Below are 12,028 nucleotides of genomic sequence, written 5' to 3' on the forward strand. Positions count from 1 at the left end.
TGGAAAACAATATGGCATTATCTAGGAAAGCTGAAGTACACATCCTAAACTCAGCAACTCACCATATACCCTACAACAGTTCTCTTCAAAATGTGCTCCGTGGAAATGCTTAACACTTAGGAACTTTTTTTAGCAATTTGATATCACCAGAACTTCCAAGTATGTGATCAATGAACTCACTTGGATGTAGGGGAGTCACCTGTGCTTTGAGTTGTGTACCAGTTTGCTCAGCAGAGCCATGCCTGAGAATTATAAGTAAAAATGCTGGTCCTTCACAGACACTTTTAGAAACACTGTCCTAGAAAACTCTTGCATATTGTACACCAGGAGACTCGTCCAAGAATGTTTACAAAAGCATGTTTAAAAAGAAGGAAATAGCCCCAATGCTCACCACCAGGAGGAGGCACTGCAGCACACACATGGACACCGCAGAGCAGTGAACACAGAAGCAAGTTGGTCACACATACCCTGTGACAACACATCCATAAATACATTGACTTTCTTAAAATTCTGAATTATTCCATCTGCCAAAAGCATAAAACAAGCCACAACAAATGATGTGGTGTTGAAGGAAGCCTATGTATGTAGAAAAACTATAAAGAAAAGTACTTAAAATTTAAGGATCACAGTTCTCACTGGGGAAGATGTGGAGGTGTGGTCAGGGCAGAACACACATGGCCCATGTGGGTATAGCTAATGTCTTCTTTCTTAAAATGCATAGCGGGCATATGTTCATCACATAATTGTTAACTATATGAATTTATATACTATATTCTACAATCCTTAAAAATTATAAGTGACCATTTTTCTGGATAATAAAGTGACCTGGGCCTTGAGCCCCACATGCCCTGCTCAGCTACTCACTCCACCCACCCCAGGCCCCTGCAATAAGACCACTCGCCTAGCTGGTCTGTTCCTGGCCTGATTCATCACACCAAGAACGAAGGGAGGTAGGGGAAGGATGGAGGCCATTCCTGACAAGGATGGCCAGAGGTAAGTGTACAGGATGGCAGGTACAGCTCCTGGCCCTGGGCCCTGAGACCATTCCCCAGCCCCACGGTGTTCCACCTCCGTCTTTAAAAGATCCACCTGGACCTCCTACTTCCCCATTTCTCCTATGCATCCTTAAGATCAGAAGATATTCAGAACAACCCCAGCCCAAAGAGACATCTGGGACTGCTTCCAGGGCTCCAAAGCACCGCCCCACACTGTCACTTCAGCCCAGGGGCATTTCACTCACTACTGTTGGAGAGGCTACCTGTTCACATGCTCCCACTGCAGGAAGTGCGGTGATAATAACTTCAACTGCCCATCATTGAGTCTAACCTGCAGGCTTCCTGTTAAAGCAGTGTGCCTACATAATGCATGTACTACCTTATCTGGGCCCTATCACAGCCCTGTAAGATAGCTGATATTGCCACACAGGAGGAAACCCAGGCACCAAGAGGTTAAGGAAAACTTCAAATCATCAGGCTCTTTCTTGGAGACTGACTCAGGTCAGTGGGAGGAGAAGAAGGGGAGGATAGCCTCTGTTCATGCAAAAAGCTGCCCAGCTGATCTAAATGCACACCCCTAATGAAGAACTGCTGGAGCAGACAGAAAGCGCTCTGCAGGCAGAAGCCATGTCTCTGTTTTCCTTGGCCAGTCACCACCCCCATCAGCCACTCAAATGGGGCCTCCCTGCATGGCACTGATGTCGCTACCCAACGGAAGGAAGATGTTTGAAATTCCAACTCTCACCTGAAGTCCTGTGCCTAGTTAGAGAAAAGGTAGGGGGTAAAAGCCATATCTCTACTCTGGGCTGCTCTCCAGCTGCAGATCTGCTCCCCCACCCGACCACGTGCCATTTTTAACATCCCTGCCCCAACCCCCACCACTTCTGCTAGCAGATTAGCTTTCAAATGTGAGAAGGGACAAAGCTGGCTCAGAAGACTTAACTCTGCCCCATGGGTTTAGCCCAGCTTCAAAGCTTCCTAACTGGAATCAAGTAAGCAAGTGGATCACAGCTAGAAGGGAGAGGCCAGAGGGGCAGCAAACAGGGGCATCTCTGTAAGCTGGATTACCTACAGCAACTGCCTACAGCCCGAGGGACACCGCAAGACCTGTCATGGTGGTCACAACCAGAAAAACAAAATCTCCCTTTCCGCAGGCACTGGAGACGACATCCCCAGGCACTGGTGCACACAGCACAGTAGTGCAGGGCCACTTCATCCTCAGAGTCCCCGCCACACTTCCCACCCCAGGAAGCCTCTCCCCACTGGCACCACCCAGACCGATTCCACCCATCGTTCCTCTGTGTTCAGCCCATTTCACACACACGGGAGCTCTGTCACTCCCATTGGACTGCAAGCCCTCCCCTAGTGCAGGCTCTGAATCTACTTGTCTCTCTCTCTCTCTCCCCACCCTTCTTCCTTGCCCAGACCCCCATCCTTACCTACCCAGCAAGCTCCTATTCATTCTTCAAAATCCAAGTGTCACTTGCTCTACTGCATTATCTTTGTATCTTGTCTCTATTAAGCAATATTAATTACCCTAATAAGTAGCTTTGCTGAACACCTATTGCTCAGAACCATAATTATCTGTTTATGTTTCTGACTCCTCCATGGAACTCTTACAACAGATACTCAATAAATGCAGCCACACAGTTATCCAATCAGCCCTTTCAACAGAAGAAACAGAAAAGACACATAATTCACTAATTCTTTTTTCCGAAACTAGGAAACTAACTCCTAAAAGAAACACAGTTTGGATTTTTTCCTCCCTTTCCTAAAGGGAGCAAACATTTCAGAGTGCGAGTCAGACAGCCATTATTTGGGGGTGGAGAAAAGGGAAAGACAAGTGGAGTCAGGCCACCCAGATGCGGAGTCCAGGCCTGCTGCCGCCTCTCCCTAGAATGCTGGGAAGGGGGAGGTGGCCCTGCTCTCACCCCTCCATTGGCAGCCCTGTGTTCAAATGTCTGGTGGAGGACAAGCCAGATGACCTCTCAATTCCACGACTTCCTGGCCTGAGAAAGCTGATCTCCTCTGTGCAAGCCCAGTCAGCCTGTCCTCACCAACTGGAGCCTCATGTGCATGCAGCGGGCATTCAGTAAATAGTTGTGGCATGAGTGCACGGACTCAATAGGGACCCTAACAGCCCAGTAAGTCCCAGAGCTGGCCTCCAAATTCAGCCAAGAGCAGTCAGGCACATGGAGGTATGGCATGGGGCAGGGGGAGCCCTCCCTCCTTCCCATACCCTCCCCCGAGCCCACCATCCCGGAGGAGGTTGGTGGTGTTTTCTGAGCTCTTCACAGCCCCGTGGAATGGAGGACAGACCTATGGGGCTTTCCTCAAGGCAGTGATGGCGCTCACCCTGTTTCAGCTGCAACTTTCTCTTCTCTACCCTCTTCTTCCCCATCTACTCTTGATTGACACCAATGCTGGCTCTGACATGATTTAAAAATAGATATAAGACAAAGAAGTTTAATTTTTAATGCTTTGGAAGGGAAGTGAGCACAGAGCCACCATTCCCTCACAGGCACATTCCAGGGTCTCTGAGCACCAGCCAGGCCCTCCACCTGCGCCCTTTCCCCTGAGCAGAGCCAGGCCTAACATACTCCAAACATCTACCTGTGGCAGCCATCTGGGAGACAGCCTAATGACTCATCCCTGAGCACTCTGGGGACCCTCTGAATGCCTCTGGCTGCCCAGTTCAGCCTGGATCTCCTATTTGGAGAGGCCAGGCCAAACCGGTCCTGCTCAGACCCCACAGTCCACTCACCACTTCCATTCCCAGACAGAAGGCACCCCACAGCTTCCTTATGACACCCCAAGCCACCCACACTGGCTGTGCACAGACCCCTGTCCTGTGCACCACAGACCGAAAGGGAGCCACGTACCCCACAGAGACACTTACGATGCAGCCAAGCCAATACAAAGCACATGTCTCAAATGTGGCTGGAGAGCCTTAACCAAGCTGCCGGCTACCAGAGGGCAAGTGAACAGTCTGGGAGGGGCCGAGCCCCAAAGGCCTGACCCGACCCCACTTACAGGAGATTAATCAGGACCCCCATAGCATTCCTATGCCAACATTTCCTTTGTTCTAGCAGACACACTGAACACTGCCTTCTTCACTTAATTGGCCTTTATTGAGGGAGAACTCTACAAGGAATAGACTTTCCTTTGGGGCCAGAATGTCACTGCTCTGCCAGCCATGACTTAGTGATGGGACAGCTGCACTAGCAAGCATGAAAAGTGACCATTACCTGGAGTGGCAAATATGCCAGCAACCCCAGCCCCACCCCCACCCCTCCGTATCAGATAGGAACTTGACTTAGGTTGGGAGAAGATGAGCTGGGATCACATTTACTGTCCTGAGATGGGGACATAGCCCCCAGCACTCACAGCCTATGCTATACTCCACCTCCCCTTCTCAGAGTAAAAAGCTCTGAGCCCCCTTTGCTCTCCTGTTAGGGCACATATGCACTTAACCTCTACCCAGGGGGTTCCACCAGATGGCCCTGGGAGGACTCAGAGATGGGCTGAGGGAAATGCCCCAGTGGTTCCCACTGTGGGCAGAAATAACTTGGCATGGGTTTGATTACTGGTAGACAGGCCCTCAGGATGGGGATACTTCTACCCAATTAGGCCTCCTAGTTTGTTTCCACTAAGAAGCCATCATTCTCTTGGCCATGAGAATCAGAGTGAGACATTCGGCAGAAAAGAGGAGGTGATACTCAGTCAGACATGACCACTGACTGCCTCTCCTCAACTCCCACCATCTATGTCAGGCCCTCAGAAATGCTGCCCTGGGTGCCAACATGGCTGGCACCATCTGCTTGAAGTCGGCAGTGCCAGGAGCAACCCAGACCCTCGCCCCCACTCTGAAGCAGACAGGCACCCAGCAGCCTGTGAGGCACCTGCCCCTTTCTGGGTAAGGAAGAAGAATGCTGGCAGTAGAGCTCTGCATCCCACCCAGTGCCAGTGATGTCACCCAGGCCCTCACCAATACCAACACCCTAGAAGCTCCACCCATTGGCAAGGAACCAGGGACTCTCCCCCATGCGAAAGGTGGCAGTGTAGGACAGCTGCACTAGCCCTCCTAGCAGGCTCTGAGGAGGCAAGGGGTATGGCGGCAGCAGCTGGTTTGCAGAACTACCAGGTAGATGCAAGGATCTAAGGAAGATCTCTATCTATTGATAGCAGGCCTTGGATTTAACTCTAAGGCCTCCATTTGGGGTCTGAGCCTTGAGACTAGAAAAGGTGATGGCTACATTGTTCCTGACAATTACTCTGGGTCCGGGAGGAGGCAGCTCTCAGTAGCCCTGCATGCCTCCTCAGCCCACCCTCGTACCCAGCTCTGCCTCTCCTCTCCTGTATGCGATAGAAAGGGCAGAGGCATCCAGGGGTCCTGTTCCACCTGCTTTTGGCCCAAGCAGTTTCTCTTCTCATTTGCCTTTTTCCTCCACTCCTTCTCCCATATTGGGCCCGATTACCTGGCTGCAGGAAGTTATCACTCAAGTAGAGCTTAGTGACCCACCAGCCCCAAATCCTGGATAACACCCCACTATACACACTTGCTCTTCCAGACCCAGTAAACATTCTTACACACACGGGCATCCATTTCTTTTTTTGCTAAATTTTCTGTCTTTCCTAAGGTGTATGTCTTATTTCATCTTCTCATAAACTCCTAGCATCAAAGACCTGGGTCTCTGAGACTCAATTTTTTCTAGCTCATAGCATGTCATGGGAATTCTAAAAATACTAAGTAATCAGAAAAGCCAGATTAGGAGTCACTCCTTGCCTGGTAAGAGAGAAATGGTGGTACTTTCGAATTAAGAAGAGACAGCAAGTCCTACCACTATAGACCATAAAAGAAGACCTTTCCATCGACCAGCTCATTAACCTCTGCCAAGCTTTTCAGGGATGATAAAAGAGCCTCTTGTCACCCCATGGCTAAGGTGCTTGGAGAGCCTTCATCACAGACAAGGCCCTACCAAGTGGGAGCTGGGAATACCTGTAACACAATTAACATGTAGATTTACTGTTCTGGCCCTCCATTCATTTGCTCACAAATATATATCGAGTGCCTATTAAGTGTGGGGAACATGCCATCGTGCTACACCACTTGAAGAGGTCCCTAAACCAAGTTGACACCATCCTAGAGAATAATGAAACCTCAGCAGTTATACTCAATCCAGCCAGCAGGTGGCAGGGTGGGGGTTGGGGAGGAGCAGAGAGGTACCTGCCAAGGAGCTTGAATGAGCATCCATCCCCAGGAGGGTCTTTCTAGTAAGTGTTAAGATATGCACAGTGGTGAAAGACAGAAAGGAAGATTTCCTTTGAGCAAGAACAGAGATGGAAGCCATGCACAATGAAGGGATGATGTTCATATAATCCACAGGCCCTGGAGAAATGCACACCAGTACTTGGCTGACACTAATCCTGCCAAGTGAGTCAGAAGACAAGCAGCACTTCCCCATAGATGGCCACAAAATCATCTTGACATTCCAGTGGTTCTGCCCCAATTTCCACAAAACCCTCGCCACAGTGCAGGTAACGCAATGGCTGGAGGCCCCAAGACCATGGAGACATCTGGGAAAATCCAACTCAATTTCAAACCGGGATCTTCTGAAGAAAAGCAGCAGCTTGTGTATGAGTCAGGGAAGAAGGGCCCCTACCAGAGAGAAGGTAAGGATGCAGGATATCTTACACCTAATGAAGTAAGGGTATGACAAAAACCATCATGACAGCCCCACATTGGGCTGTAAAGGATACCCAGTCATTAAGGAGTAACAAAATTTAGCCAAGGCCACAAAACAAGCCAACCAAGAACCAAGACTAGAGCCCAGACTTCTTCCCACATAACATGAATTTTCCCCTCTGCAGAAAAAGTTAGGCTTACCACCAACATACCCAAAAAGTTTTTCAGTTAAAGCCAGTCACTCCCCACCAGTGTTGAACACCAAAACACAACTGCTACCCAACTTCACTGCGAATGACTTTCTCCTGCCCCCAGTGCTCCTCCTAGACCACAGGCAACTGACAGCCTCCAGCCCGTAGGAGGACAGACCCTGGGGCAGAGCCAAACATCTGTGCTGACTGCGTCTGGGCTCTGGTGAAGAAAGGTAGAGGCAGCAGTTGTGATGAAGAAACAATTACATATAAAGTTAAGAAGTTTTCAAATTTACCTAACTAGTATTTCTTCTGCACAAGCACGCAAGCCATGTCTGCACAGCCTCCTGAATCACAGAGGTCAGAGAACAATTCCAAGCTGCCTCGCCCACTGACACCTACTCTGAAAAAACATAGGACACTCCTGATTGTCCCCCCTTTATCCCTTTCAGTCTCTGGATTGCAGTTCTCAAAGCTGGCAGGCCCAGCAATCCACAGCAGGAGCACATGGCCAGCCAGCTGCCCTGCCCAGTCCACTGCAATCCCTCAAAAGCAGCTGCCTGCCACCGGATGGCAGCATCCCCCCCACACCCTCCTTGTCCACATGAGCCCTAACTCCAGGGCATATCTGCAGGCTAGTGAGCAAGTCCCTCCACTTAAGACAAGGGCTCCTTTTCCTGGGGTTCATTGGCAGGAGTACATGTGACCTCTTCCACTTCCCCATGTCATAAAGTGCTGCACATCGTATTCTTGCATATTAAAAGGAATACAAGAAAAAACTCAGATCATCCATACTTGTGCCTGCCTTCAACTCAGGGTCACAGCTGTTATTCTGACACCACACCTACTTTTTCAGCTTATCCAGTTGGAGACCCTTCCAGAATGGGTTTCTTATAGGTGAAAGACATAGCAGCAAACTTTGCAAGTCTCCTTGGAGTAGAGTAAGTCTGCCCTAGAAGACAGGTGAGCTGGAGCCCCCATTCAACCATTGAGTAAGGAGAAAGGAAAAGGAAGATACATGGATGAAGGAAAAAAATTATCTAAAAAAAAAAAAAAAACCACTTACCGTGTGCAGAAGCAGAGCAATGCAGCACCAAAGAAGAGGGTATATAAGAGTCGAGGACGCAAAAGGAGGAATAAGCACAATGACTTACCCAGAATATCAAATTGAAGAGGAACATCATGTACTTCAAGCAGCAGAGGCAGCCCCTGGCCATGTTGCACTTTTTAAATTCTAGGAGGAAAACAAAGGACAGGTCCAGGTAAAACACCACATACTTGCTGCCTTTGGGGGCATTGTACTTGTCGGTCTTAACGCCAGCTTCAGCACTGCTCTGGCCCCGGGAGCCTGTGGTGCCATAGAAGGCGCCGGCTGTGAAGCCGCGGCCGAACGAGCGGCCCGAGGTGGACGGTTTGGCAAAGTCTGAGTCCTTGCTGTCCAAAGATGGACTCCGGTGGATCGAAGAATCCTCGCTACTCGACTTCTCCATGCTCGAGGCGTTCTCCAGGGACGTAAGGGGTGGGGGGCATCACTCCCGGAATAGGACGGAAGGGGCGCCCAAGTCAGGCGCGTGCTGCGGGCGGCCCGATGGAGTCTTTCACGCCCGCTCTCTGTGCTGAGGGGCACTTCGGACCGGACCAGGTGCACAGGGGCTGCTGCCCTACTCCCGGCTGGCCCCCAGACAGCTCTGCAGCTCAGCTCTCTGCGCTCTCGAGAAGGCTCTCCGGGAACTGACTGGCCTGCGTAACTCAGCGTCTTTGGGAAGGCTGCAATTTGACTTCTCTTTCTCGAGCGTCAGCTTGCCTCCCGGTACACTGGCCGCTCCACGTAAGGCACAGGGCTCCGGGACCCAGGATCCCAGAGCACACACCTCGCCCAACACAGCCTCAACGTTGAGCCCTGACCACTTTGCTGGCGCTCCGCCTCCTTTCCCTCCGCGACTTTGCGGAGCAGCTTGCCAGCCCTGAGGACAGTGAGACAGTGCCGGGAGATTCGCTGCAGCTACCACCGCTGGGCTTTCCCAGAGAAATCCCAGCCGGGACTCCTGAATCTACTCCTAAATCGATGGGAGCCCCTAGCCAGGCCCTCGAGCCCGCCCTCTGCTTTGCATTCGACCAATGAGCGCGAGATCTGCCAGGGGCAGGGGGGTGGGGCAGCCTCCCCCTCCCCAATAACACCGGGTCTTTAATAGGATTAGCGTTCTCCGGTCTGCCTACCCCAGTGCGCTGTGAACCCTCACTAAATATCAAGGACTCTAGGGCCAAGGGTATACCAAAACCTTCATGTGAGGCTTTGGTCTCCTCTACCACAGAAAAGGGGGTGGCAGAGGAGGGGAATGACTCGAGGTACCAACGACCCAAGAAAGCGGAGGAAAGGGCTGGGGAGGACTGGAGGGGTAAAGAAGTGCAGTCATTGTCACCCTGGCCACTGCCTCCCGTGCACTCGGGGTCTGTCCGAACCGGGGCACACAGTTTCCTGGTTACACACACACACACACACACACACACACACCCCACCCCACGCTTTTGCACACGTGGGTCCAGCTACGACACACAGGGAGAAGAGACCGCAGAAGCTGCAGTTTAGGGTGGGAACGGCGCTAGAGGCCTCCCCGCCGCCCTCCCCACCCCCTCGCGCTCACGCGCACGCTCGCACACCAGCGGCTCAGTGAGGCTCCCGCAGCTGCGCGAGTCCCCTCCCCCACCCCACGTTCCAGGGTGGAACTCTGCACTGCCTGTGACCTGCACAGAGAAGAGGAGAGTAGTTGGCCGAGTGAAGTCCTGCTTATAACAAGGACGATGTAAGAGTGCTCTCAAAAGCAGTCTGGATCCTCTACCACGAGGAGTGCATGTAAGGAGCTGGTCAGGGAAACAGCAGGAAGAAGGCTCTTGGGCTTGGGATCATGCAGCAGGAGCCTACATCCTACCGTAAAACACTGTGCATGGGGCAGCATCTCCTGCACTGGTGCAGACCTGGGCTACACAGTTGGCAAACAAAGGAAACTAGAAAACTTGGGGGAAAAGGGGTGAGAAACCCACCTTTTTTCTGTCATCAGCAAGACAGTGCTGAGAACACCTGAGAGCAGGGCCAAATCCTTCGAGGCTCAGTATCCCCAACACCTAACCCTGGGCTTAGGGTCTGGGGGGATGGGGACCACACGGGAATGGCTGGATAGGAAATTCATGTCCTCTGTGTGGTGTGAATGTGAAATGGCCTCCCCACATTCCATCAAACACTCCTTCTACACCTACTTCAATGTGCTGAGCACAGGGCCAGACCCCTGGGGAAACTGATATAAGGTGTGCTGCTCCCTGCCCTTCACACACACAATCTGGTCAGAAAGACAGGAGGATATTCACCAAGGTCATACCAGAACAGAGCGACTGTCACCACTGGCTGTGGCTGAAGAGAAGGGAACATTCACTTTGACCAGAGGGACTTGAAACCCTCATCACAGGCCTGCTGCAGCAGCCCTGCGCCTTCCAGTCTGCACCCTCACTGGCTCCCAGGCAGGCCTACATCCTAGGGTGCAGTCACTTAGGTTCCTTCCAGGGCCTGCAGCGGTGTTGCTATTCTGAGCCCCACTCCCACAGAGAGCAGCCCGGCTAGGAAACCTAGTGAGTGTCACAGCCATGGCATCTTGCTGTTTCCTGGTTGGGCACTCGGTCCCTGGGTCTACAGATGAGGGACAGATGTCTGACTGGCTCCTCATGGAGCCCATGGTCACCTGACTGGAATGGCTAAAACCTTTTGTTCTCTTCAGCCTAGACCCCCAACCAGCTGACTCCTGAGGGCTCACGGCTGCCACTTCATTCTTATAGCATTACTTCTTTGATGCAGAGGACATCATTTCCCAGTGGGACTCGGAGTCCGGAGACCTGTCCTTCACTCTTAGCTCAGTTTGTAGCTGTGTGATCAAGCGCAAGGTAGTTTGCCCTTCTGAGGTCCCACTTCTTCCTCTTCAAAAAGGGGATTAATAAGCTTAACCCTAGAGGTGTCCTCAGCATAAAGTGAGCTGGCACATGTGGGAACAGTCCCAGGCCTGTAACCTCGGAACAAAAATAAGGAGCTGTTATTGCTAGTCTCATATGGGGACTTGGTTTCAGCAAGAACCCTCCTAGGCCAACCCCCTCTGCCTTCTTCTTCTTTTTTTAAATCTCTCTTTTCTCCCCAATTCAAACCTTGTTCAGTGAGAACAGCCTGCCATTGTCATTCCTCCTTCATTTTTTATCATAAATGGATTTGTGCCAGTAACTATTTCCTCAGCAACTGAGGACCTGGGGGAAGGGGAAGGAGAGCAGAGAGTGAAGGATGACAGGCAGGTGTAAGAGAAGAGGAGGCTGTCCACTGTAACAGTTCTACTCCCTCTGGGTCACATTCATCCAAAGGGCACATTTGTCCCACTCTTCGGTCCATTAACAAAGTTTCAGTGAGATCCCATCAGGGTACCCAGTTTAGTCATCACCAGAATAATAAGAGCAACCCAGGTTTACTGACAAGGATGTCAAATTCATTTTCACTGGGGGCCACATCAGCCTCACAGTTGTCTTTAAAGGGCCAAATGTAATTTTAGGACTGTATAAATGTAACTTCTCCTTAACTAGGGGCAAGGAGCTCTGCATTTGTCCCTTTGAAGGTAACCACGAGACTGATGTGGCCCCTGCTGAAAATAAGTCTGACACCTCTGTTATACAGTAAGTCCTCATTATACCCCAGTTACCACTCATCACAACCCTATGAAATAGCTATGGTCATCAACCCATTTTACATATCAGGAAACTGATTTCAAAGCCCATGTTCTCTGCTCTCTTGGGCTCTAAACCTAGTTCCTGCCCTTGGGAATTTTCCAGTCTAAGAGACAGTATCTAAAAGCACACAGGAACCTGACATCGCGTGTCCTGACCAGAAATCATTAGATAAAAGGACCCTGAATAACAGGCTAAAGGGAGAGGTGTGGTTAGGGCAGTGTGGCTGGACTGATGATCAGCTAAGTTGAATCCCAAGGAGATGGACCTGAGTTACCTTAAAGGGGTCTAGAAGAAGGAAGAGAGTCCAGGGGAAACGTAGTCTGCAAGCCAGGAACTAGTCCACAAAAGAAGATAGCTTAGACAGAGCTGGGAGAGGAGCCATAGGAAGATAGATTTAGGCCCCAATG

At 50.9% G+C, this 12,028-nt stretch overlaps 1 protein-coding gene across 8 annotated transcripts in view; it reads right to left on the minus strand.

Moving 5' to 3' along the window:
• Positions 1-12,028, minus strand: part of TSPAN9 (tetraspanin 9) — a 215,447-nt gene that overhangs the window by 90,264 nt on the left and 113,155 nt on the right. For 7 of the 8 annotated variants that reach the window (XM_037133912.2, XM_053662326.1, XM_037133914.2 and 4 more), the window contains one exon: positions 8,027-8,106. In XM_037133912.2, coding sequence (XP_036989807.2) covers positions 8,027-8,089 — 63 coding nt within the window. In that variant the 5' untranslated portion in view covers positions 8,090-8,106. Of the gene's footprint in view, positions 1-8,026; positions 8,858-12,028 lie in introns of those variants that run through there. The other variant, XM_037133911.2, reaches the window with a different exon arrangement.

This window comes from Artibeus jamaicensis, unplaced genomic scaffold (genome assembly GCF_021234435.1).
Source record: "Artibeus jamaicensis isolate MK-2021 breed Jamaican fruit bat unplaced genomic scaffold, CSHL_Jam_final contig_1028, whole genome shotgun sequence".
Taxonomy (NCBI): domain Eukaryota; kingdom Metazoa; phylum Chordata; class Mammalia; order Chiroptera; family Phyllostomidae; genus Artibeus; species Artibeus jamaicensis.